The sequence below is a fragment of the Bufo gargarizans genome, chromosome 4, assembly GCF_014858855.1.
Source record: "Bufo gargarizans isolate SCDJY-AF-19 chromosome 4, ASM1485885v1, whole genome shotgun sequence".
In the NCBI taxonomy this organism is placed as follows: domain Eukaryota; kingdom Metazoa; phylum Chordata; class Amphibia; order Anura; family Bufonidae; genus Bufo; species Bufo gargarizans.
Window position 1 is genome coordinate 143,650,342 of NC_058083.1, and position 26,923 is coordinate 143,677,264.

General features: G+C 46.6%; 1 protein-coding gene across 1 annotated transcript; it reads right to left on the minus strand.

The window, feature by feature from the left end:
* Nucleotides 1–905: 905 nt before the first annotated feature.
* Nucleotides 906–20,165, minus strand: SIAH2 (siah E3 ubiquitin protein ligase 2). Its single transcript, XM_044289706.1, has 2 exons — nt 19,561–20,165; nt 906–2,051 (listed from the first exon to the last, which is right to left on the minus strand). Exons 1-2 carry the CDS (start codon nt 19,954–19,956, stop codon nt 1,494–1,496), a joined length of 954 nt encoding a protein of 317 aa, XP_044145641.1. The 5' UTR covers nt 19,957–20,165; the 3' UTR covers nt 906–1,493.
* Between the last annotated feature and the right edge of the window lie 6,758 nt (nt 20,166–26,923).

Consider the following 26,923-nt stretch of genomic DNA (forward strand, 5'->3'; position numbering starts at 1 on the left):
GGCATATGAGGTCAGCGAGAACAGTAGTGGATCCTAAATAGAGATTGGTGGGGGTCCAACTAATCATGAAAAGGGAAGGTTTCGTATCTACCAGGGACCTGTGAAATGAATGGAGCAGCAGGTGCAGCCTTATCTCCATGATAAAAGTCAAGCATTAGTACTTGGCTACTACCTCTGGCAATTCCCCAGAGATGAATGGAGCAGCAGTACAAATGCTTCACCTGCTGCTCCATTCATTTCATGCAGGGTCCCATAGGTTGGAACCCCACTGATCCAGTTATCCTCTTTAGTGTGGGCAAAGGATAGTTTGAATCGGGATACTCCTTTAAAGAGCATCTGTCAGCAGATTTGTACCTATAAAACTGCCTGACCTGTTGCACATGTGCTTGGCAGCTGAAGGCATCTGTGTTGGTCCTATGTGTCCACATTGCTAAGAAAATGATTTTTTAATATATGCAAATGATCCTCCAGGAGCAAGGGGGTGTTGCCTTTACACCTAGAGGCTCTGTTCTCTCTGCAACTGATGTACCCTCTTCACCTTGATGGACAGGGCAGAGGGCACAGCAGTAGCGGACAGAGCAGAGCCTCTAGGAGTAATGACAAAGCCCCCATTGCTCCTAGAGGCTCATTTACATATATGATAAAACATCATTTTTCTCAGCAGTGCGGACACATATGAACATGGGACCAACATAGATGCCTTCAGCTGCCCAGTGCACATGTAACAGGTCGGCCAGTGTCATAGGCACAAACCTGCTGAGAGATGCCCTTTAACTCCTGATTTTAGGTGCAAAATATACAAGTGTGAACAGTGTACAGTTATAATACAGATACTTCAATCCACTTAAATCAACTAGAGATCCTAAATAGCAAAATTCCCACATAATCTGATCAGATTATCAATGTATTCATCCAGGTTTTATTAGACACATGGTCAGCAATTCTGAATGAACTAAACAAATCTGAAGGCAAGCTAGGAGGATGTTCCTGGATGTAACACTGCAAAATGTGCGCTTTAATATAAATATAAAGACAAGAAGTAACCAAAAAACAAACAGTTCAGACTCTGGCACATAAAATTTGGTCTATGCATCGCTCACAAAACATTACACAGCAATGTTCTGCTGAACGGGGTTCTCCTGCACGTACGTTTATCACACAGACACCATGCAACAACGCTTAGGTTTCTCCTGCTGGACTTTCACAAACCTTCCTGACAAATCTCTTTTTTTTTAAATCAAAAAGGACAAGTCACTTTTCGTAGGAAATAACTTAAGGAAAATTCTGTATTTCTCAGCTCTTTAAGAAACAATTCACAGCCTTAGTCGTAATATGCAACTACATATAGTCTCTATAAAATTGTTGGCAATGAGTATTGGAAAAAGTGAGTTCACTTTAATAAAATATAAAATGCAGACAGCACTACTCCAAATGAGCCACATAAATATCTACCTTTGTGACCAAACCCCCCCCCCCCCCCACAAAAACAAAGCTCATGGGCAACAAGTAGATATGGTTACGTTGATGCCCAGGTTCCCGTTATCAGCAAAAAGATGTGCAATCGCTGTGTCAAAAACTAAACAGTCGCTGTTCATAATGGCTGCTGCAACTCCGTCATGGATGGATCTTGGTGTGGCTTCCCAGGTTAGACGCCTACGGTTTCCGTTCAGTTCAAGTCTGTAGGCAAAGTTTTCAGCCTGTTTTCGTGTGCCTATCAAGAGGACGATGGCAAAGAACTGCTGGTGTCCCTCGTACTTCTCTTGTTTCTCCAGCACCAACATGAAATGGTGGCTGAAACAGAACTGCATCATGACCCAATCAACTGCTCCAGGCAAGTTAATGTCGGTAGCGAGGAAGACTATGTCTTCTCCTTGAAGGGTGGTAATGCTTTTGTGAGCGTGTGTCAGGTGGGGCATAACCGCTTCCAAGGAACCTTGCCATTTACAAGAAGCTCCAGGGCAGGGGCAGGAGTAGGGTCGATATTCGCAGATGTCCTCGTGTTCAGGTTTTTCTGTGTGATGGAGAGACAGAGAGCATCCAGTAGAAGCATACTATAAAAGAAAAGAGCAAATATTAAGTCTCACTAAATATTCCAAGATGGAAATGAAGGTCCTCATCTATAAAACAATCAACACATTACTTGTGGGCTCATACTTGCCCAATCAGAAAGGCAAGTTTGATAGTGTAGGTCCCATCTGTGGAAGCCACCTTGGGACCTACACAATGGAAAGTATATAAAAAGTATTCCATTCAGTGAAGGCAAAATGGTAACAGACAGCATATAATGCCAGTTATACGTTTCTCAGCAAGGGGCGGTCGGGTACAGTGACCTCCAGGAGGCCCATGCTTTGTCAAATCTATTCATAGTATGATTCTGTAATGTCATCATGCGCTCATATGACACTGTGGTGTTTCTGAACATAAAATGTCTTCAAATGATGGGACAGAACTTTTCCAATGTCTGCCTATGGCTATTTTCGTAGCTAAGAATACGTGCGCCGCATTGGGAGAATGCACCGGCACTCGCAGTAGGCTTCTCGCAGCTTTGGCTAGGCCACGTGACATTACATTTATCGGTCAAATGGCCTAGGACAGGCATGCTCAACCTGTGGCCCTCCAGCTGTTGTAAAACTACAACTCCCACAATGCCCTGCTGTAGGCTGTTCGGGCATGCTGGGAGTTGTAGTTTTGCAACAGCTGGAGGGCCGCAGGTTGAGCATGCCTGGCCTAGGAGGAGCTCAGCCCCATTGAAGTAAATGGGGCCAAGCTTTGATAACCAAGCAAAGCAGCTATACAATTTTAAGCGCTGTGATGGTAATCTGAGAGAAGGTCGCGGGCTCCACTACGAGCGCTGGTGCCTTCTCAAAGGGCTGATCGGCAGGGGTCCCAGGTCTCGGCGCCCCCACTAATCAGATACTGATGACAGCTGTCATACTGTTATCCCAATTCTACATCTACTATGATAAATGATTACCTTCAAGATAAGATCTACCATCACAGCAGCCACAAACGGATGGTGGGTTAACTATATAGGAAGTTTTATCACTTGTGTTGACTGCTACAATGTTTGTGTTTAATGGAAGAATTAACAAAGAAAAAAAAAAAAAAAAAAAGTTTTCTATAAAAATATATAGTTAAAAAAAACCTTGGTGGAATGTCCCTTTAAGTTAAATAAATGTTGTTATGCACAGTAAACATCTGCGGGCTGGAGCATGACACAAAGATAGACGGTTCCACAAGGATACGTCTCATTCATGTGTAGTCATAAGACTGAAGAACAGCCTGTTCTCAGCCCAGGAGCACACAAAGGACACGATTGTGCAGTTAGGTGATCTGCCTCGATCAGGAGCTGCCCTACATACCTAAAATACCTTTTTCCAAGCAGCCGTTCGCTGGAGACTAAAACAACCAAGATAGATACGTCCCTAGATATCTGCTGAAGAATTAGACCTGTGCTGATCTCATGATTTACACAAAAATGGGTATTTCTAGCTCTGCCATAGAAGTCTGATCGATGCGAGCCCCACATATTTCTTGAGAATGGGGCCCATTTACCAGCTGCAGTGTATGAAGAGGTGGCAGTGTTTGTGGGGCTCCTCCATACACTTCTATGAGAGAAGGGGGGGGGGAATATATACATTTATATATAAAATAAATAAAATCACCTATAGTCACCCATTTCCCTTCCGCCATTCTCAAAGCTGCAGCTCTGCTCCTCCTGCTGTCTGTACATTGGCTGCAGCAGTTATGTGCTGTATACCTCTGCATTACTGCTGAAGCCTTGTATACAAACACTGGGTAGAGGACCCAGAGCTGCAGAGAAACTGGTGAGTACCGTAAATGAGGATTTTTATTTTATAGCATTTACTGACAGGGGGCTAATTTTTAACTTAACACCTGTTTTAAGGTGGTCGTATACTTCGAGAGCTGTTACCTGAGAGCAGTCAACAACTGGTAGCAGCTTATCAAGGAAAAAGAAAAGATCAGGTCAACTGAAATCCAACATGTCCGATTCTACTTACTCAATATGTGGAGGACAGTTGGGACGACCAAAGGCCAACATTTATCTAATGTGTATGGTTAGAGAGAACTTTTGATTCTGCATTGCTATGCTGATCGCTGACACATAGAAGGCTAGTCCATTTGACACAATCAGAAATGTATTTCTTTAGAATCTCTTAGGTTAGGGATTGAGAAATCAAGGCCGCTATGGTGACTAAAGTCCACCGTGGAGAACATTTATTTTTTATCCTGCACTTTCAGTAGCCGGAGGCTTCCTGGTCTGGTTGTGACTATTCAAGGGATGTGTAAAGCTGGCCTTGCACATCACCATTGTGAGTCTGGCCTAAAAAAGGGGTTGTCTCATGATGTTGCATGTCTTGCGCTCCATTCAAACAGGGAACATGGGTCCCCAAGGTCAGACCCCCGCCAATCAATCAATTAGGATGCTTTCACATGCAGCAGATTTTGTTGCAGAAAATGTTCTGCTACTGAAAACCAGTTCACCTGAATGAGGCTTACAGAAATCCATGTGCTTCCTGACAAAAAAAACCTCTGGAATCTTCTAAAGAGGTCCCATGGCTGCCAAATTGGTCCACCCTGCATCACAAGTAATACTCATGGACAGGGCTATAGCTATAAGGGGTGCAGAGAGATAGCAGTTGTACCCAGACCCTGGTGCCTGAGGAGGTCTGACCAAACCTTGGAACATGGTTGGTGGGTGCCCACTTACAGAGTTTGCATTTGGGCTCAGACGATTCAAGTTACATACAGCATCTGTGTAAGGATAAGCAAACAAAAAAATAAATTATACTGAATATTTTCCATACAAGTATCTGTATCAATCTCCACAGAGAGAGCACCGTGTTCTATGCAAAAGACGTTTCCTAAGACAACAAAAGGCTGCCTGCCTGCTGCCTTTCACACGGGCGAGTATTCCGCGCGGATGCGATGCGCGAGTTGAACGCATTGCACCCACACTGAATCCCGACCCATTCATTTCTATGGGGCTGTTCACATGAGCAGCGATTTTCACGCATCACTTGTGCGTTGCGTTAAAATCGCAGCATGCTCTATATTCTGCGTTTTTCACGTAACGCAGGCCCCATAGAAATGAATGGGGTAGCGTGAAAATCAGAAGCATCTGCAAGCAAATGTGGCAGCGGTGCGATTTTCACGCACGGTTACTAGGAGACGATCGGGATAGAGACCAGAATGCATAGTAAAATAGCGTTGGAGGGGTAAAAAAATAATAATAATATTTAACTCGCCTTAATCCACTTGATCGCACAGCCGGCATCTCCTTCTGTCTTCATCTTAGCTGTGTGCAGTAACAGGACCTGTGGTGATGTCACTCCAGTCATCACATGGTCCATCACCATAGTAAAAGATCATGTGATGGATCATGTGATGACCGGAGTGACGTCACCACAGGTCCTGTTACTGCACACAGCTAAGATGAAGACAGAAGGAGATGCCGGCTGCGCGATCAAGTGGATTAAGGAGAGTTAAATTTAGATTTTTTTTTACTGCTCCAGCGCTATTGTACTATGCATTCTGTATTCAGAATGCTATTATTTTCCCTTATAACTATGTTATAAGGGAAAATAATACAATCTACAGAACACTGATCCCAAGCCCAAACTTCTGTGAAGAAGTTCGGGTTTGGGTACCAAACATGCGCGATTTTTCTCACGCGAGTGCAAAACGCATTACAATGTTTTGCACTCAGGCGGAAAAATTGCGCGTGTGTTCCCGCAACGCACCTGCACATTTTCCAGCAACGCCCGTGTGAAACCAGCCTAAGGCAGGGTCCACAAGACTGCCGTCTGTGCCACTCAGGCACTCATTGCAACTGATTATAGAGATGATCAAAAAGGTTCCACCAGTGGGGCTAAATAAGAGGAAAAGAGACTTTATTATGGGGAAAAAAAAAAAAGAAACTATACATAATTGGTATACAAACATTAAGACAAAATAAAACTGAAGTTGTACGTACATCAAAACAGTACCAATGAAAGGGTAAATTACCCTTACTGGTAATTGTTTTTTCCAATAGCCTCCACAACAGCACGCACAGGAGGGTGTCCCCGCCCCCAGGACAGGAAAACACAGAAGCACATGATTTAAAAAGGCCTCCTCGCCTTACCTAGTCAGTCAATAAGAGAGGACACGGAAGTGATGCAAGAAAAAAAATATGTATTAACCATTAACAAAATACATCATTTGAAAAGAGACAAAAGAAGAAAAAGAAAAAAAAAAAAAAAAAAAAAAAAAAAGGAGAGGGAAATCCCAGTGCCGTTGTGGAGGCTATTGGAAAAACCAATTACCAGTAAGAGTAATTTACCCTTTTCCCCGGCGCCTCCACAACGGCACTCACAGGAGGATTAACAGAGCAATCAATACTAGGGAGGGACCACGGCAGAAAGGACTCTGCGGCCAAAGGATAAGTCGCTGTTCTTGAGAATGTCTAATTTATAATTGATTAAAGAAAGTCATAGGGCTTGCCCACGTGGCTGCCCTGCAGATCTGGTCTAATGAGACTGAAGTAGATTGGGCTTTTAACCCGGAAGGGGGATGAAGATTCTTTTGGACATAAGCAAAGGCAATAACATCTCTAATCCATCTTGCTATAGATTTGCTGGCCGCCTGTCCCTTGGACCCTGATATTGGAGGAAGAGATGGTCCGACTGTGTGAAGTTAATGGTGGTATGCAGGTAGGATAACACGCTTCTTCTCACATCTAGGTTGTGGAATTTCCTCTCCCTTTTCGTAGTAGATTGACAGAAGGAAGGTAACAAAACTTTCTGTTCACAATGAAACCTGGAAACCACCTTGGGAAGAAAAGCAGGGCAATGTCCGAGAATGATGCGGTCATCCAGGACCATAAGATACGAAGGCTTGTGAGAGAACGCCTGAATTTCCCCAATTCTTCTAGCAGTTGTTATTGCTACAAGAAAAATTGTTTTGTAGGTAAGCATCTGTAAAGAAATCCGTTCAATTGGTTCAAACAGAGGTTCCAATAGGAGTGAGAGGACCAAGCTCAGGTCCCAGGGGGGAATGATGGAACGGCAGGTAGGTAAACTTCTTGTCACTCTCTTTAAAAAACGCTTGATGAGTGTGGAGTCCGCCAGCATCTTATCGGAAGGCGGACTTAAAGCTGAAACCTGCACCTTGAGTGTTGCAGACCGGAGACCCTCATCTAATCCTGCCTGTAAGAAACTTAGCATTTAAGGAATGTCTGGAGAAAGGTGATTATTAGTGTTGATCACGAATACTCAAATTGCACATTTTTATCGCGAATATCGGCACTTAGAGAATTTGCGAATATTTAGAATATAGTGATATATATTCACAATTTCGAATATTTGAGATTATTTTTTTAAATCAGTACACATGATCCCTCCCTGCTTCTAGCTTGTGGGCCAATGAAAAGGCTGCAATATCTTTGACTTTAGGAGTAGTGTTGATTGTGAATTGTCATAATGCAAATTTGTATTGCAAATTTATCAATTGCCGATTTCCACAAACAAGAAAATAATGACTGGAGATAACGAATTCTGGAATTCGCAAATATTCGTCCAAATATTCGCAAAATATCATGAATTCGAATATTGCCTCTGCAGCTCATCACTAGTGATTAATTGAGAAGGACAAAAAAGCTTTCCAGGCCCTTAAATACATTTTTGATGTTATAGGCTTTCGGCTCAACATCATAGTAGAGATTACCGCATCAGTCAACCCCTTTTTTTTTTTTTTCTCCAAGGCAAGGCGTTCAGCCGCCAGGTTGAGCTGATTTACCCCGAGATGAAATACTGGTCCTTGGTGAAGAAGGTCAGGAGTAGCTAGAAAAGGTCCAGAATACTGACAGCCTGAGCAGGAGGGGGAACCAAGATCTCCTTGGCCACAATGGAGCAATGAATATTACCTGGGCTCCTTCCTCTTCTGCCTTTATTACAGTTCTTGGAATCAAACTGAAGGGAGGGAAAGCATAAAGGAGAGCTTTTGGCCATGGCTGGGATAGTGAGTCTACCCATAACGGTTGGTCCTGTTGGGAGAGAGCGAGCAAAACCTTCTGATCTGTCTGTTGCTCCTTGTTGGAATATTTGAGAATTCAGTGACCATTCTCCCTCCTTCAAAGTCCGGCGGCTGAGGAAGCGGCTATTACAGAGGTTAAAGAAACAAAAAAAAATTTCTGCCCAAGAAAAAATGTCCGGAGACACTACCCCTAGGGAACGGCTTCTGGTTCCTCCTTGCTTGTTCAAGTAGGCAACTGCAGTGGTGCTGTCCGATAACACCTTTACGTGTTTTGGAGATGGAGAGTGTGAAAATAAATGATGACTTTGTAGATGGCTGTGAGCTCTCTTAGATTGGAGGAAGTCTGTAACATATGTTTTCCCCAACAGCCTTGAACTATTCTCCCTTCTGAATGGCCGCCCCATCCCGAACTGCTTAAGTCTATGGTTACGACCATGTTTTTTTCCTGCCTCCAATAGACACCTGCCTGCAAGTTCTTTTCCACTCTCCACCACATCAAGGATCTTTTTATGGAATTTGGGATGAGAATGCCCTTTTCTATGGCAGAATTTGTTCCGTCCCACGAAAACAAGAGGAAGGCCTGAAGAATCCTCGTAGGACTTTGAGCCCATCTTACTAACGGGATTGTAGCAGTCAGAAGGCCTAAGATGGTCATGATGTTTCTGATGGAGGATGTCCTCTGGCTGCAGGATTGAGAGACTTTCTGATGTAGATTGTTTCTTTTTTCTAGGGGCAAAAAGGACATTAGAAGATGATAAACTAAGAGTACTCCCAAGAAAAGCTTCTTTTGGTCTGGAGATAGATCAGATTTTTTTAAGTTTATAATAACCCCAGGGTAGCAAACTTTTTCACTTGAAAGAGGTGGGTACCTAGAACTTCCTCTAAGGGTGAAGCAATCAGGAAGTTGTCGAGATATGGTACAATCAGAATCTGCTTTAGATGTAGCTACTTCATAACCTCTGACATGATCTTTGAAAAAATCCTTGGAGCAGTGGAGAGTCTGAATGGGAGGGCTCCGAACTGAAAATGGTGTTGTTGGTCCCCCATGAAGACAGCGATTCTTAAATACTTTTGATGGGCCCGACATATTGGGACATGATAGTAAGCGTCCTGGAGGTCCATGGTCGCCATGAAACAGTCCTGAGGGAGTAAACTAATTGTGGATCTTATGGTTTCCATCTTGAATTTTTTGTATATGATGGATCTCTTGAGGGATTTTAAATTTATTATTAAACAGAAGGATCCATTCGGCTTTTGTACCAGAAATATTGGAGAATAGAAACCTCTGCCATACTGATCTACCGGAACCAGAAGAAGGAGTACTTTTTTGTTTACAAGGGAAGAGATTTCCAATTCTAGACAAGACTGTTTTTCTTTTTGAGGTAGTCTCTTGTTTATAATACACCGATCTGGGGGAGGGGAAGAAAACTCTAGTTTTAAGCCCTCTTTTAGGGTAGAGACTACCTATGGGGAGGCTCTTATTTTCTCCCAGGCCGAGATGAAGAAAGTTAACCTTCCCCCGACATGGCATATGGTGTCATTGTGTGGGACGTGAGGAGCTTTCAGGATTGAATAGGAATTCTCTTCCTCTGCCCCTAGAAGGCTGCCACTTCCTTGACCCTTCTTTCTTCTTCTAATCCAGCCCCGATTTTTCTGGTTCTGAAAGGACCGTCATTGATGAAAGTAAGGCTTTCGAGGGGAAATCCTTTTTTCGTATCCGAGGCCTTTTTTAAGAAATAAGCCAAATAATCTATCTCCCTCACAGAGGGTCGAGCAAAGGCGTTTTTTTTGACCCAGCGTCACCAGACCATGTACGAAGCCAGATTTCTCTATGAGCTGCATTAGACAGAGCAGCTTACCTGGCGGAAAGTCTGACTAGATCTGCAGATGCATCTGCCAAAAATATTTGACGCTTTCTTTAAAACAGGCAAGGAAGATAAGATCTCTTCTCTCGGGGTACCAGCTGCTAAGTGGTCTTCTGATTTAGCCAGACATATAAGAGAGCTGACTGTGCAGGTAGAAGCAATACTGGGATGCAGCATGGAAGACTTTTTTGTTTTAGAGGAAAAAGTCTTCCTGCAGATGGCACACTTCTTGCGTCCCGAATCTCCCCCAGATGGTTTAGGTGCCATGGTCTCTGGGCCCTAAGGGGAAATAAAAGGGACTGTAGGGCCAGGAATTTTGAAGGACCATAAACTACACCAGGGGTGAAGACTGGGAGACACACCACTGCCACCATGTAAAGAAGAAAAAGCCAACCACAGTGCAAAATTATTAGGCACATAGTATTTTTGAGGAAAAGGCAGGGAGAAAAAAAAAAACAATATCCCCACTGGGGAGGAGGCTTCCCGGGCTGAGGGCAGAGCTAGCGGGATCTCCAGGCTTTCCTGCTGATTCCGCGTACACCGGGTGGCAAGCATGCTGCTGGCGGTGACAGAGGGATAGAATAATCTTCACAGCTTTTAAACTTCCGAGTGCCACGCACGGCACCCAGAAGTGGACGTTAGAGCGCGAGATTCTCTTGCCCAAGGAGAATCTCGCCTGGTGATGTCAGCGCATCAGATCCCGCATGATCTCCACTTACCCGGGAGTATTACGAGCCCAGGGCAGCCTGCACGCAGGGCTTACAACTAGGAACGGGTAAGGGAGGCAGTGCGTTCCTGGGGTTCCTGTTCTCTGCTCCAGCCCTCCCACAAAGTGTTGGGGAAAGGAATCAAGGCTGGGCGAGAATAAGTCATTCCTGGCACTCCAGGAGAGGCTTCCACAGACTCAATAGGTAAGGGGAGGAGGCCTTTTTAAATTATGTGCTTCTGCGTTGTTTCCTGTCCTGGGGGTGGGGACACCCTCCTGTGAGTGCCGTTGTGGAGGCACCAAACAGTGCCAAAGAAAACATCAGTTCACCTCGCTAAAAATAAAAATTGTCAATGGTAAAGAAAGGTATTAAGCTATGGACCACGCAAAATAATTATTACTTATTTTTTAAATGACAGAATTACAGTTTTTCCATACAGTGACTGATATATATAAGGACGTATATATGCATCTTCCGAGATCACTCAAAAACGCAACCATCGATTTTAACTAAACTTAAAAAGTCAATAGAAGCTCGCAGGTCCTTAGTCTCCACATACACACAGTTTTACACCAGGTTTCCATAACAACCCAGCCATTTTTCTTCACTGCTGCAGGTCACTGTGGATGACACAGTTAAAGGGATTCTGTCACCAGGATTAACGCTATAGCGATATTTATATGATCCCACTGTTACTGCTCTGTGTGTGTTAAATTCTTATAAAAAACGATCTTATTGATATGTAAATTACCTTGGTCAGGAGCCCAAGGGGTTGTCCCACATATAAATATCGCTATAGCGTTAATCCTGGTGACAGAATCCCTTTAAGGGAGCGGAGTGCTGTGGAGGTGACCGTTCAGGGGGCAGGTAGGGTGGCCATTCAAGCCACCCTCAAAAGAGACTTAAAACACCCGCCCCCAGGACCCACTAAGCCGCGACCCAAGCCAGTTAGACCACGCCCCCACTCCATAGCCGACAGGGATGGAAAAAATGAAGGTAAAAATAAACTTCTGTCAGCTTCAGAGGTGGGAGGGAGGGAGACTTTCTCCCTGCAGCTCACGCTCAGATAGTACAGTGCTGCTGTCTGAGAGTGAGCTGTTCAAAAGGACATCCCTGCGTGAGATATTCCCAAAAAATGCATTAGAAAATAGAAGCCTTATCAGCCAACAGAAGCTCGCAAGCTATTAGTCTCCACATATACACAGTTTTACACCAGGTTTCCATAACAACCCAGCCATTTTTCTTCACTGCTGTAGGGGTCAGCTTTAGAGGGGTGGGGTACTGTAGATGTCAATGTTATAGTGGATACTGTCGATATCTTTTAATGACACACACAAACATTAAATGAAATTGGTGAAATATACCCGTGCGAAGCCGGGTCCTTCTGCTAGTATGTAGATAAAACAGCCCCCAGCGTCCATCCAGCTATAGCCATGACACAGGAGCACAGAGATGAGTTGACTGCAGAGTTATTGTACTTCATGTTGGGAACTCCTAGCGGACACTTGTGGCGTAAGGTGGATAAAAAGTTGATCATCCACATAGGTAAGTATTAAAGGGGTTGTTCGGTGGGGTAAACTTTTAGAAAAGGGGCATAACGGGTTAAAAGTATGAGAAGACTCACTTCCCTGATGACCTCCGCTTCCTGATCCTGTCATCGGAAATGGCCGCTCCGCCAATCTCTGACCGCAGCGGTTACCTGCTTCTCCCAGTGATTGGCTGAGCGGGTATTTCTTGCGTGTTGAGAGTGGATTAGGAAGCAGTGACCAAGGGGGATCCAGGTAGGAGTCGGGATAGGTCTTACAGCCAGACACAGGACTGCGGGAAGAAGAGGGCTGGGGAAATGGCTGATCCCCTAGGAAACAAGCAGAAGAAGTCTGTATGCATTTCACACTGTTTAAGACATTTAGAGTTACTTTGAGTTACAGAAAAAGGGATCATAGGGATGGAACATCCATTTAATTTTTATTTTTTACTTTTACTTTGTGTGCATTTTGCTCATTTACTGATCCTTATTGGAAACAGGAGACACACTGTACAAAGTGCATGCCATAAGAAGACAGCAGAGGGATTCCGACTTCCGGTCCATGCTGTAGGATTCGGAGAGTCAGAGTCTGGGTGATGAGCTGAGGAAGGGAAACAGGTTGAGAATTCAAGAAGGAAACCACTTATAATACAGTTAACGGCACAGCTATTTACTAGATTTACATTGCAAATGGATGACAGAAACTTTTCCCAGTGCAGTTTCAAGGCGCAATTACCTTTTCCTCTCATTTCTGGCATGTTGGAATATCGGTCAGCCCCACAGACTGTGAATGGAGCACCACGCCGGCTTGACCGCCTGCCACTCTATTCAGTCAGGGAACTCAGGATTCCTGTTCTGAAAATCAGAGGCAGTCTAAAAAAATAAAATAAAATCAGTCCCCCACTGATCTGGCAGTCATCACCTATCCATGGGTGATCAGCAGAAGGCTTTACTTGGGACGGATGCCATAAACACCTTGTGGAGCGGCTACTCTCCAAGACAAGAAGAGCAAGTTCCAGCTCTGAGGTCACGCGGTTTTACCCTTTTACAGTGAATGCTTTCAGCTTTAATGCTGTTGTATTGCTACGTCCTAAACCCTCTAATAATCTCATGTCTATTAGGACCACCCAGCTGTTCCCCAGAAATAAGGATCAAATGGATTCTGACCAGTGAATAAGACCTTGTCTGGTGCTGCATGGTGGGTAACTAATGGATGCCCCGTACATATATCTATCCTCGTAGCTTCAATCGGTTGTCCAGCTTTCTTCAACAGACCCTTGCAGTGTGTTGTATCTGTTGAAAAAAAAGCCATTCCCACCTGCTCCCCACCGCTCCGTTCTGGCTTCCTGCTGCAGTGTTCCTGTAAATTCCCAGATGGATGGGATCACTAGCCTCAGTAGTAATGTGCCCCCAAGAAGCACTTGACCTAGCCATGCACCCACTGACCATTCTGAACACCCTCTGTTCCAGCAAACCATCCTCCTTGTGCTGTAAGGCTAGGTCTACACAACGACATTTGTCGCGCGACATTTTGTTGCACTAATGTCGCGCGACAATTTTTATAATGGCAGTCTATGGTGTCGCACTGCAACATGCGACATGCTGCGACTGCGACACGACAGTCGCAGAAAAATCCATCTCAAATGGATTTTCTGCGACTGTCGCGTCGCAGTATGTTGCAGTGCGACACCATAGACTGCCATTATAAAAATTGTCGCGCGACAAATGTCGTCGTGTAGACCTAGCCTAAACCGCTGAGCCAAATGATCGGCTACAGTAGCCATGTGCACGCCATGGCTGCAGCAGCAGTGAGTAAAGGAGCTGGAACGGGGAGTTTATTTTTTTTTACTATTTTAATACTATTATTGCCTTTACAAAAAAAATTTGGACAACTCTTTTAAAGAGCATCTTTCACAATTTTTATGCTGCCCTGAGAGCAGCATAAACTCGTGACCCTCAGCAAAATGCTTGCGCTGACCCAGCTGCTTGGCTAAACTTTGTACTGAACATCTCCGGTACGAGCTGAGCACTGAAGTCCGCCCAATACACAGTGCGTGCAGGTGAGTCCTCATATCTATGAGCTCCTGGCTCTCCTGCGGTGGTGGGAGCTGATGAACGGCTTGTGCCGGAGCTGTTCAATACCAATTTCAGTAAACACGTCAATTCAAGTAAGTGCCCAGCATTTTGTTAAGGGTATCCGTCACCAGCTTATGCCACCCTCAGACAGGGCAGTATAATCCTGGTGAAGCAGCCCTTTAAGAACTATATAAGGCTTCTGTAGAAAACGATCCTCCGTGAATAGGCCTCTATAAGACGGTGAGGTGACTTCATGGAAGCTTGTGCTAATTATATGTCCGCACAGTAATAGCTGCTGTATAGCCGTGCTCCAACCACCTTGACATGTCAGATGGCGGCTCTGTGCACGCGTTAGGCGTGTCCATGTATGACCTCAGATGTTTATGGCAGCTGAGGTCTATGGGGTGACATGGATCGTCTGCACACTCATAGAAGCAGCTTCTACTTCATGTCGATTTATTTTTATTCACCTATAAATAGGCAAGAATCTGGCAGAATCTGGTGAAAAATCACACCATTTAGGGTAAGTGAAAGCTGAACGAACAACAAAAATAACCTGTTGTTCTTGGGAAGTCTGGATCAGATGAGCCTTAAAGGAGTGTTTGCATGTTAAATCTCAGCATAAGGGGATGTGCACATGGCGCTTATTGTGCGCCATCGTACCGTACAGCTAAGGCTACTTTCACACTAGCGTTCGATCGGATCCGTTCTGAACGGATCCGATCATAATAATGCAGACGGAGGCTCCGTTCAGAACGGATCCGTCTGCATTATTTTAGCATATAACAGCTAAGTGTGAAAATAGCCTCGTACGGATCCGTCCAGACTTTCAATGTAAAGTCAATGGGGGACGGATCCGCTTGAAGATTGAGCCATATTGTGGCATCTTCAAACGGATCCGTCCCCATTGACTTACATTGTAAGTCTGGACGGATCCGCACGCCTCCGCACGGCCAGGCGGACACCTGAACGCTGCAAGCAGCGTTCAGCTGTCCGCCTGTCCGTGCGGAGGCGAGCGGAGCGGAGGCTGAACGCCGCCAGACTGATGCAGTCTGAGCGGATCCGCATCCATTCAGACTGCATCAGGGCTGGACGGCTGCGTTCGGGTCCGCTCGTGAGCTCCTTCAAACGGAGCTCACGAGCGGACACCCGAACGCTAGTGTGAAAGTAGCCTAAGGCAGATGACATTTTCTCATGTAGATGGAGTGGAAATTTTCCACGTAGATTTTTTAAAATCAGGAGCATGTCAATTTTATGGATTTCCAGTGCAGATTTCACAGTGTAAAGGGTGAGATCTGTGACAAACTGCAAGTAAGGCTATACCTGCCCACGGGTGCGGGTTTCCAAGTAGAATTTCTGCGTTGCTCACATCTTACGCTTTGCATTGCACTAAAAGTCTCCAGAAACAAATGAAACGCTGCAGATTTCAAAATCCACACGGCAGGTAAATAAGATACGTAAAGTGCAGATGGAATTCATCAAATCTCATTCGCTGTGCTGGTACCGTAATCCATATTGTGGGCATTTACTCTAACGGGTGTGGATTTTTGTATGGAAATGCAGAGAAAACCAACCAAAAAAACCTGCATGAGCCTCCCTGGTCTTCTCAACGTCCAGTGGTTCTCGTGTGCAGGACAGATCCGTTCAAGTCAACTGTAAGGCCCTGTCCACACTGTGGATTTTGCAAAGACATAATCCGCCATGGTTTCTGCCACGGTTTTTCGATTTAAATGCCACGCATGTGGTTCAGCCCCACTGAATGGCACAAAACTGTTATGCTGCTTCCAGTGGCATTCTTTGGGGTACCAGTCCAAGAAAGCACAGGTCTTGCCGAGGTCGCGCGAACAGCAGCCAGGTCTCCCATAGAAAGAAAAAAAAAGGAAACCAGATTCTGCATGGCCCACGACAGATCCCACACAAAATTCCAGCTTCAGGCTACATGCACACGTCTGTATGTGTTCTATTTTTTTTGCAGGGCTACAGAGCGGACATACTGACGCGGACAGCACACTGTGTGCTGTCCCAATTTTTTGCAGACTCATTGAAATGAATGGGTCTGCATCCTATCCGCAAAAAAAACTAAAAACGGAACAGACACGGAAATAAAATACGTTTGTGTGGATGAGGCCATGTGTATGAAGCCTTAGGAAACCGCAGTGCTACGAGACAGCGCCTCGATGCCTTCAGACTTCATCTAGGCACTTGTAATCACTGCGCTAGCTGTGAGATAGAGGAGAACCGGATCTGGTCCCTCACAGAATGGCGCTGATCACCTTCCTGGACTAAAGATCTACTGTCACTCTGCAGTATACCCATCAATGGGGTGGTGTCAATAACAGGACAGAGGAAAAGTGATCGCTAAGGGTCCGACTGCTGGGCCCCCCGTCATCAAGAGAACACAAGTACCGCCAAAGTGCCCCATGCAATAGAGCGGTAGTGCACCTGTGCCATTCACTTCTCTGGCACTGAAGTGGGTGCAGTACTTGTCAGTCCCACAGAAGTGAATGGAGCGTAGGACGCACAGGCGCACTACCGCAAGGGGCAGTTTAGCGGTCCCATTCTCATTATGGATAGGAGAGAAGTGTTATTAGTGGCACAACCCCTTTAAAGAGGACATATCACCACAGATACAATGCATCGGACCAGCCTCGTGTACAGGTATCAGTGAGTGACAGCATTCTCTGTGTACGTGAGTATATCAGTCACTGGTCACACCCCCATGTACAACTCAAGTCAGAAAGAGATGGAAACTAATACATTACACGTTTTACTGAATCTTTACATCAATCTGCTCTAGAACCTGCTGCCTGCAGATTGCCCAGCGTTTTCATGGCGACGGGTGCTCTAATGCTCACTTAAGGCTGTCTTAGACAGCCCGATGTGGCAGATGCTTTCCTCCCAGCAATCGCCTGCTCGCTAGGGGAAGAGACTGCCGCGATTACATGCAGCGATCTCCTCCGCAGCATGGGGAGGAGCGATGGCATAGTCATGCTGTATAGTGGTTTAACGTGTCGAAAGATTGCCTGATGAACGAGCACGTGGCAGTATTACACTGCCAGATGATCACTTACAAGCGTTCATATGAATGCTCGTTAGTGATCATCTGCCAAAAAATAATAATAAAACTGTCTGGTGTAATACAGGCTTTAGGGTACTTTCACACAAGCGTTTTTCTTTTCCGTTATTGAGTTCCGTCACAGGGGAACTGATCAGTTTTATCCCCATGCATTCTGAATGGAGAGCAATCCGTTCAGGATGCATCAGTTCAGTCTCTCTTACGTTTTTGGGCCGGAGAAAATACCGCAGCATGCAGCAGTTTTCTCTCCGGCCAAAAATCCTGAACACCTGCCGGAATGCCGGATCCGGCAATAATTTCCATAGAAATGTATTAGTGCCGAATCCAGAATTAAAATTTCCGCATTGACAGATCCGTTCTTCCAGTCCGTGCATGCACAGACCTTTAAATCTGTGAAAAAACAAAAAATACCGGATCTGTTTTTCCAGATGACAACCGGAAAGACAGATCCGGTATTGCAATGCATTTGTCAGACAGATCCGCATCCAGATCCGTCTGACAAATGCATTTGTTTGCGTCCGGATTGGGCAGGCAGTTCTGGCGACGGAACTGCCTGCCGGAATCCTCTGCCGCAAGTGTTAAAGTACCCTTAGACACGCTGCATTATGACTGCATAGGGCTCCAGTCAGACGTCTGTGAATGTGTCCGCACCCGTTCTGCAATTATGCGGAACGGGTGCGGACCCATTCATTCTCTATGGGGTCGGAAGAGATGTAGACAGCACACAGTGTACTGTCCGCATCCGCTTTTCCAGAGCCTGCCCCCAATATTCCGGTCTGCAGCTCCGGAAAAAAATAGAGAGTGTCCTATTCCTGTCTGTAGACAATAGGCAGTTCTATGGGGTGCCGGCCGGGTGTATTGCGGATTCGCAATACACTACGGACGTGTGAATGGACCCTTAGACTACATGCACGTTGTTTGTTTCCATGTCCGTTCCAGTGCCAGAGAAGTGAAGGGCACAGGTGTAGTCCAGTCTGCAGTAAGGGTACAGAGGGGAGGTAACCTGTTGGGGGTGTACCTGCACAGACTCCTCTAGCCAATCAGTGCTACCATTTTTCAGTCTGTGCAGGTACACCCCCAACTGGTTACCTCCCCTCTGTACCCTTACTGAAGGCCAATAGCAATTCATTCATAACTTCTAGTAGGAATAATACAGGAATGGCACAACATAGAGCCATAAGAATAGATGCTCCAGAATTGTTATTACATGGGGAAGGCATGTAGCTAATAATACAGACATGTCAGGAGCGGTGATAGGTCCTCATTAAACTGGTAGCCCCATGACTACAACTTATCCCCGATCCAGAGAATAGGGGAGCAGTGTCTGACTGGCAAGAGGATCATGGGCCCCATTCTAGTGATCATCTGTAGATGTGGGATAAGTTTTTGGCACGGACAATCCCTTTTAGGCTCCATTCACACGTCCGCAACGTGTTTTGCGGATCCATGGAGCCGCGGACCGCACATTGCCGGGACTATAGAATATGCCTATTCTTGTCCGCAATTGCGGACAAGAATAGGACATGTTCTATTTTTCGGTAACGGAATTGCGGACCCGGAAGTGCGTGTCCGCAATTCCGTGTCCAGGAAGCACATCGTGGTGCCCCATAGGAATGAATGGGTCCGCAATTCTGTTCCGCAATATGTGGAACGAAATTGTGGACGTGTGAATGGACCCTAAGGCAAATCTCTGTAAAGGTATACCCCTAAGGACAGGGATCAGCAACCTCTGGCACTGCAGCTGCTGTGAGACTACAACTCCCTGCATGCACACTTGCTCAGCTGTTCTTCTAACTCCCATAGAAGTGAAAGAAGGATTCTGGGAGTTGTAGTTTCAGAACAGGTGACGAGTCGGCAGTTGCCGATCCCCGTCTTATGTCCACATGTGGAATAATTGCCGCAGACTCCGCTCAATGGAACTGTGTGGAGAAAACTCTCAGCGGCCACAATCTGCATATAACGCATGGGACATGGCTGCAGGAAAGCGACAATCCCTCCGTGTGTGGAGATATCCTAAAGGAAGGCTGGAAAAATCCAAGCCCCTCATATCACACAGAGTCATGTGATCGCTGCAGCCAATCACTGGGCGGTCACCTGATCATGTCACCACTGCAGCCAAGTAAACAAAGGGCCACAGGGACCCCCAGCGGACCTGGAGCACTGGTTATTTTAGAACATGTTTGCCTCATCTCTGGGTCAGAGGTTCAGTAGCACCCACCACAGGGCTCAAGTTCAGTAGCACCCACCACACCGCTCAGGTCCAGTAGCACCCACCTTGCATGGAAAGAGGACCGCAGAGGCCACCTTCTCCATCGCCAGATTCCGGATGCTGGGGGTGAGGGACGCCCTACACGAGGGGCAGCAGCTCAGCTTCTGGCGGCATTGGTTACACACCAGGTGCCCAGCCTGGCACTGCAGGATGGGAGGCAGGACGTAGTCGAAGCATACCGGGCACTCGAACAGAGACGTCAGCTCGTGGTGCTGCTGCTGGGACACCGGTCCCGAGATGGCCGCTGCCGCCGCCGGGGACTGTGGAGGGGCGGCAGGGCCGGAGGGAGCGGAGATCGTGGCGCTGGTGACCGCCGGGGACGGAGTGTGCGGCGGCGGCGGCAGCTTCTGTTTACCACAGGGCTTGCTAGCACAGGGTCCGGCGGAGGACGGGCGGCTCATGTCGGTCCGAATCAACCATGGAACTTGGCGGAGAGGAAACTTCCCGAGACGGAAGGAAAGAACGCCTCAACAACCGCAGCGACTCCCATCACTGTGCTCCAGAACAGCCCGCCCCCTCCAGCGCTGACAGCGGCGGCACGGCGGAGACGGCCCACGGCTCTGCCTACCTTCTGGAACATTGTCAAACGTCATCGCCGCTGACGTCACAGCCGCCATGTGAGAGGTGCTAAAGGCTGGGGGGCGTGACCAGCCCGGCGTCACATGACTAGGCTGAGGTGGTGACGTCAGCTGCTGCTGTCAAAGTTGGCGGGGAAAGCGTACAGCCTGGCTGCTAGTGGTTAGGTCGAGTCACGTGGAGTGGACCAGTCACGTGACCTCACCCAGTCACTTCCTCCCCACTGGTGCGGCCACTTGCAGATCATTGCAGTTGGTAACACAGCTATTGAAAAACATTATGCTTTTTGACATTTTGTTGCTCAAAAAACGTGAATAAAACTGCACCCAAAATGCCTTGTGTAAACTGAGCCTAAGGGCAAGAGAATCCTTAAAGGGGTTATCCAATCTCTGAAATGGTCCACCATATGCCCGGGCCCCTCACACAATATACTTACCTTGAACCCCTGGCACCCCCGTCACTCCTTTCCCCCACAAGGCCACGGCTGCTTCTCCCTGTGCGCGGATGAAAAGATCCGATGTTGGAAAAGGGGGGCGGTGACGGCCTTCCTAGCGTCACCCGGGAGGCTCATCCCCGTCTAGGGTTGCCACCTTTCCCAACAAAAAATACCGGCCACGTTAAGCTGCACCCCAAAGGGGGAGTGGCTGTGGGCCGTGGCTTAACATGGGGCATTAAGTGGATGTCATACTGTGGCCCCCAATAATATTAAGGCCCTTATTAGTGCCGCCCAGAAATAATAATGCCCCCATTAGTGCCCCCAGTAATAGTTATACCCCCATTAGCACCCCCCAGAATTAATACTGTCCACATTAGTGCCCTCCAGTAATAGTAATGCCCCCATCAGTGCACAACCAACTTAATGCCCCCCATTAGTGCCCCCAGTAAGAGTAATGGGCCCACTAGTTCCCCCATTAAAAATAATTCCCCCATTAGTGCCCCCCAGTAAGAATAATGTCCCCATTACTAACCCCCAGTAAGAATAATGCCCCCATTAGTGCCCCCCAGGAATAGTAATGCCCCTATTAGTGCACCACAGAATAATTGCCCCCCATTTGTGCCCCCAGGAAGAATAATGCCCCCCATTATAATAATGCCCCCAGTTAGAATAATGCCCCCCATTTGTGCCCCCAGTTAGAATAATGCCCCCTTATTAGTGTCCCCTTCTCTGTTTCAGCAAAAAAAATTAACGGCATCGGCAAGGCCACTAAAATACCAGCCTTGCCAGTGAGATACCGTTCTTGGGTGGCAACCCTATCCCCGTCACCGCCTGCCATTGGCTGCCGCACCGTGGTGTGCGGACAAGGAGCGACTTGGGTGCCGGGAAGCAAGGTAAGTATATTGTGTGTGAGGGGCCCGGGCATATGGGGGGCATTGTCATAGGATCTCAATAGCGGAAGAAAACGCTTCAGTTTTGTCAATGGGGACAAAACTGAACAAAACGGAATGCACCAACCTCCATGTCAGACTCCACCCATATCAGGCCTCAGATCAGATCCCCCTTAGACCTCAATGTGAGACCCCCATATCAGACCTCAGATTAGACCTCCATGTCAGACCCTCCAAGTATCAGACCTCAGATCAGACCTTAAAATAAATAAATTAACCTCCTTTCCATGTCTAGCGCTCTCCCCTGCATTTTTCGCTCTCTGGGCCCTCGCTACACTGTCACTTGACTGTCTGCAGCGTCAAGTCATAACGCTGTCACGGATGGTGTAACAGAAAACAAGAAGTTACAAATAAGGATCCGACTGGCTTGATCCAAAACTAAGGAACAAAAGGGTGACCCCTATTTAAGCCCTGAAACTCTCCCTGTCTTCTCAGTCCATGCAAAGATCTCTATGATAGAAAATTGCATGCCCTCGTGCCTCGACTGTATGACACCTGAACACCCTATAATAGTGAGGGGACACGACCACCGGCTCCCTACACTTAATTCGGAGGGAGTCAGGGTCACCTGGGATCAAGCAAACAGGAAAACACAAATCAATGAACAGACTTATCTGTAGAAGAATCAGTTGTAGCATCCAGCATGTACACACTCCAGGAAGTTGTATAAACCGCAAAGTGATGCAGTATGGGAGGGGATTTAAAGGGATGCAATCAGTGCAACTAGATAACAGCTGAGAGAGGGAAACGAGAGGAGAAAATGAAAGCAAAACAAAAGAACCTCAAGCAGGAGGTTCTGAAGAACGTCTGTCAGAGCTTCTCAGATGTCTGGCGGTGACAAACGTGCACTCTACGTCCTGATGCTGTACACCTTCTGCAGACTACTGAGCGCTTCCATAATGGAAGTGCTCCTTAGTATTCGCTTTATAAGATGCAATGCATTTTATAAAACGAAAAATACAGCGCCACTGGCACCGCTGCGACCCCGATAGTTATGCCGCTGGGTAGGACCTGCACCTATTTGACATTGGTGGCATGTCCTATCAATATTCCATGAGTGTTAAGATGGAACCAGGGCTGGACTTGCCATCTGCCAATTCTGGAAAATGCCAGATGGTCCGGTGCTGGAGAGTACCACCTGCTTCTGGGGTGTTGCTAGACCAAAACATGCTGGCTATATAGTTGAATAGTATGGGGGGGGACACAGGAACTAATGGTTCCTGGCCCCGCTGTTCACTCTCATAGGCCAATAAGCCTGAAGCAGTGCATGGTCCTAATGTGATGACATCATCGTGACTGCCTGCGCTGGGTCTCAGGCGGTTGTGATGATGTCTTCACGCCAGGATGTAGATGGCGCAATGACGTCATTGTGACCACCTGCATCGAGACATGGACAACTCAGGCTGTAAGAGGCCTGCTTCACAGACAGGAGCATGGAGCGGGGGCAATACAGAGGGAGCGGTACAGGGGGACACTGTAACTACTGGGGCAATACAAGGGGGCATTCTAACAACGGATGACACTACAGGGGATACTATGGTTACTGAGGGCCCTACAGCAGGACACACGTACTGGGGCAATACAAGGGGGCATTATAACAACGGATGACACTACAGGGGATACTATGGTTACTGAGGGCCCTACAGCAGGACACACGTACTGGGGCAATACAAGGGGGCATTATAACAACGGATGACACTACAGGGGATACTATGGTTACTGAGGGCCCTACAGCAGGACACACGTACTGGGGCAATACAAGGGGGCATTCTAACAACGGATGACACTACAGGGGATACTATGGTTACTGAGGACCCTACAGCAGGACACACGTACTGGGGCAATACAAGGGGGCATTCTAACAACGGATGACACTACAGGGGATACTATGGTTACTGAGGGCCCTACAGGAGGACACACGTACTGGGGCAATACAAGGGGGCATTCTAACAACGGATGACACTACAGGGGATACTATGGTTACTGAGGGCCCTACAGCAGGACACACGTACTGGGGCAATACAAGGGGGCATTCTAACAACGGATGACACTACAGGGGATACTATGGTTACTGAGGGCCCTACAGGAGGACACACGAACTGGGGCAATACAAGGGGGCATTCTTTTTTTTATTTTTTATAATTGTATGTTTATTATGGTATATAAAACATAAAACGTGAATACACTCATATAATGTCATAATGCACAGAAGTTCCAAGGAGCACATCACATACATATTGGATGAGCATATGTAACACTTGAAAATATTCAATGACAGAGCAATAAAGACCAGACAAAAATAAAGCGTTGAATTAATCCAACTGAGATTATGTCCATCTCTAACTAGCCTAAGAAGCAGAAAAAGAAAAAAGAAAAAAACTGCTGTGCAAAATATCAGAAACAGAAAACCAACAAACAGGACAAGCGACATGAACAAAGACAGAGAGGGAAGGGAGGGGGGGGGGGGGGGGAACCAAACCCTTCATCCAGATTCCTCAAGGTTACCTAGTAGCCCAATAAGTGTCCCAAATGTCCCATACAGCATTGAAGAGTGCCATTTTGTCCTGATACATAGCAGTGGAATACTCCATAGTGCGGACCTCCATTACCCTGGCATACAAGTCAGAGACCCGTGGTGGGTCGGGGCATTTCCACGATCGGGAAACTAGACAACGAGCTGCTGTTAGAATCAGAAGCAGCAGTTTAAGTGCGTTTTTTTTTACTTGTTTGGGGACCACATTAAGCAGGAAGGACATGGGTTCCGGTCGGATTTCGGTTCCAATAATGCCGGTCAGAAGAGCGCCAACCTCAGACCAGTAAGGGCCTATCTTGGGACAATCCCAGAAAATGTGAGGTAGTGTGCCTCTATGTAAGCCACAAGGGGGCATTCTAACAACGGATGACACTACAGGGGATACTATGGTTACTGAGGGCCCTACAGCAGGACACACGTACTGGGGCAATACAAGGGGGCATTCTAACAACGGATGACACTACAGGGGATACTATGGTTACTGAGGGCCCTACAGGAGGACACACGTACTGGGGCAATACAAGGGGGCATTCTAACAACGGATGACACTACAGGGGATACTATGGTTACTGAGGGCCCTACAGCAGGACACACGTACTGGGGCAATACAAGGGGGCATTATAACTATGGGGGCACTATAGAATAACTACTAGGGGCAGTATAGAGCAGCCTTATTACTTACTGGGGCACTTTGGTTGGCTTTATTACTACAGAGGGCAATGTGGGGCATTATTACTACTGATGGTACTGTGGGGGTGGCATTACACAATATCTCCTGGGTTCTCCTCATTATTTAGTTTCTGTTCTTTGGATCTGTCAGAAAAATAAACAAAAAGAGGATCTGTTATTTTAACCCCATAAGGACCCGCGCCGTACATGGACGCCGCAATCGGATGTGACTTAAAGACCAGCACTGTACATGTACGGCGCAAAGTCCGCAGGGCTCTGGGGCACGATCGCCGGGGAATCGCTGCACCATGGCTGCTCTTATGGGTAGGCAGACATGCCGGTTAAGGGCACCATGGTGCTGCACCACCCCCCTGCAGCTCCAAGCGCTGCGATTGGCCGGTCAATGAAGACCAGCACATCGCAGGAAGCTGTCACAGGCATTGGTGGCCGGTGCTGAACTGGTGAGCACTGGTCACCTCTGAGGTTAGGCAGGGAACACTAGTGTTTTGGGTCCCCTGCCAGTGCTGCGCTCCAGCCAATGGCAGCGCTATAGCTGCACAGGGACGGGCAGAACTTCCCTGCATGCAGCCATTCTAGCTGGTGACTGCATGCAGAGAGGTTCTGTGCTGCTTTGTGGTGTACCACCACTGAGATTTAACCCTTTCCTGCTGAAAAAAGAAGAACATCTGGAATTGCTGCACAGATTTTTTTTTAATTAGCAGCTGTTCCAGATCCCGAAACCACCCTCCATCCCTGTCCCTTCCCACCTCCCTCCCCCGTCCCCTCCCGTCCTTTTTTTACAGACGCCATTTGATGTCCTTTCGTGCACTTTTTTAGTCTTTTTATTTAATTTTTTTTACAATTTTCCAGCTCTGCACCACTTTTTCTGCGTGCGAGCTGTGACCACCAAGTGCTGTTCAGTGCATACCTGCCTGATCAGCACCTGCAGGTTATTCTTTGCGCTTTTTTTTTCACATCTGTGTTGATTTTTTTTGCCAATTTTTCCTTTTTTTTTGGTTCAAAAAGAAGAAATTGTAGTTAGGGTTTTATATAAATATATATAGAGCTCTATAGATATAAGTTAAATTTTTTGCCAATGTTCACTTTTTTAACACTGTAGTGAATATTTATACTACAGTTTTTGCACGCACGCACGCTGCAGAGCACCGATCAGTAGTGTGCTCATTTGCATCTGCACACTTTAGATTTTTTTTTTTTTACATTTTTTTATTCTGTGAAAAAAAAAAATGCAGTTAGTGGTAGTTAGTTCTATATATATATATTTCAATTAGTGTCAGTTTAGAATTTTGCATGAACGCACCATCTGTGTACGTGCATCTTGCAACCACTGAGTAGTGTCCATTACTGATCGCGTCTGTTCAGTTTGCACTGCAAGTTTTTTTTTGTGCAGAAAATAATCTTTTGTGCAGAAGACTTTTTTTTTTCACAATTTTTTTTTCTTCTAAATTTATTTTCAAATTTATTAGAAAAACACTACATCCACACCCCTCATATGGGACCTGAGGCATGTGCTGGATGCTCCAGATAGACTACCTCTGAGGTAAAAGGATGGGACATGACTAAAATTGCTCAGCTCTGCTCCCTGTTGATAACAAAGGGAGAAGTTGCACTGTGAGACGGAGATCTAACGCTGTGGACCTGCAGAAGATCTGTCCCAGGGGTCACATTGACTAGTGTGGACAGTCCTGCTGCAGTAATTAACCCTATAGGCTCTCCTCTGCTTTACACGTTTCATGTATACATACAGTGACATCCTTCATCATAGAGTTTGAAAGAAAAATGTATATGTTAACGTATACGTTTTTTCTACTGGACTCTGCAGGATAGAAAAGCGTTGGGTGCTGCACTTTTCCCTCTCTCCCCCCAACATATACGTAAAAACGTATGGCAAAAACGTGATGTGAACACAGCCTAAGGCTACTTTCACACTTGCGTTCGGGGCTCCGCTTGTGAGTTCCGTTTGAAGGCTCTCACAAGCGGCCCCGAACGCATCCGTCCAGCCCTAATGCATTCTGAGTGGGTAAGGATCATCATGCATCAGTCTGGCACCGTTTCGCCTCCGTTCCGCTCAGCAGGCGGACACCCGAACGCTGCTCGTGTCCGCCTGGCTGTGCGGAGCCAAACCGATCCGTCCAGACTTACAATGTAAGTCAATGGGGACGGATCTGTTTGACGTTGACACA

Excerpts from the sequence above, each read along its gene's own strand:
- SIAH2 (XM_044289706.1), bottom strand. The coding sequence starts at position 19,956 with ATGAGCCGCCCGTCCTCCGCCGGACCCTGTGCTAGCAAGCCCTGTGGT. Across the intron at positions 2,052-19,560 it reads CGGTCCTCTTTCCATGCAAG|TATGCTTCTACTGGATGCTC; the intron begins GTGGGTGCTACT and ends TTTCTTTTATAG.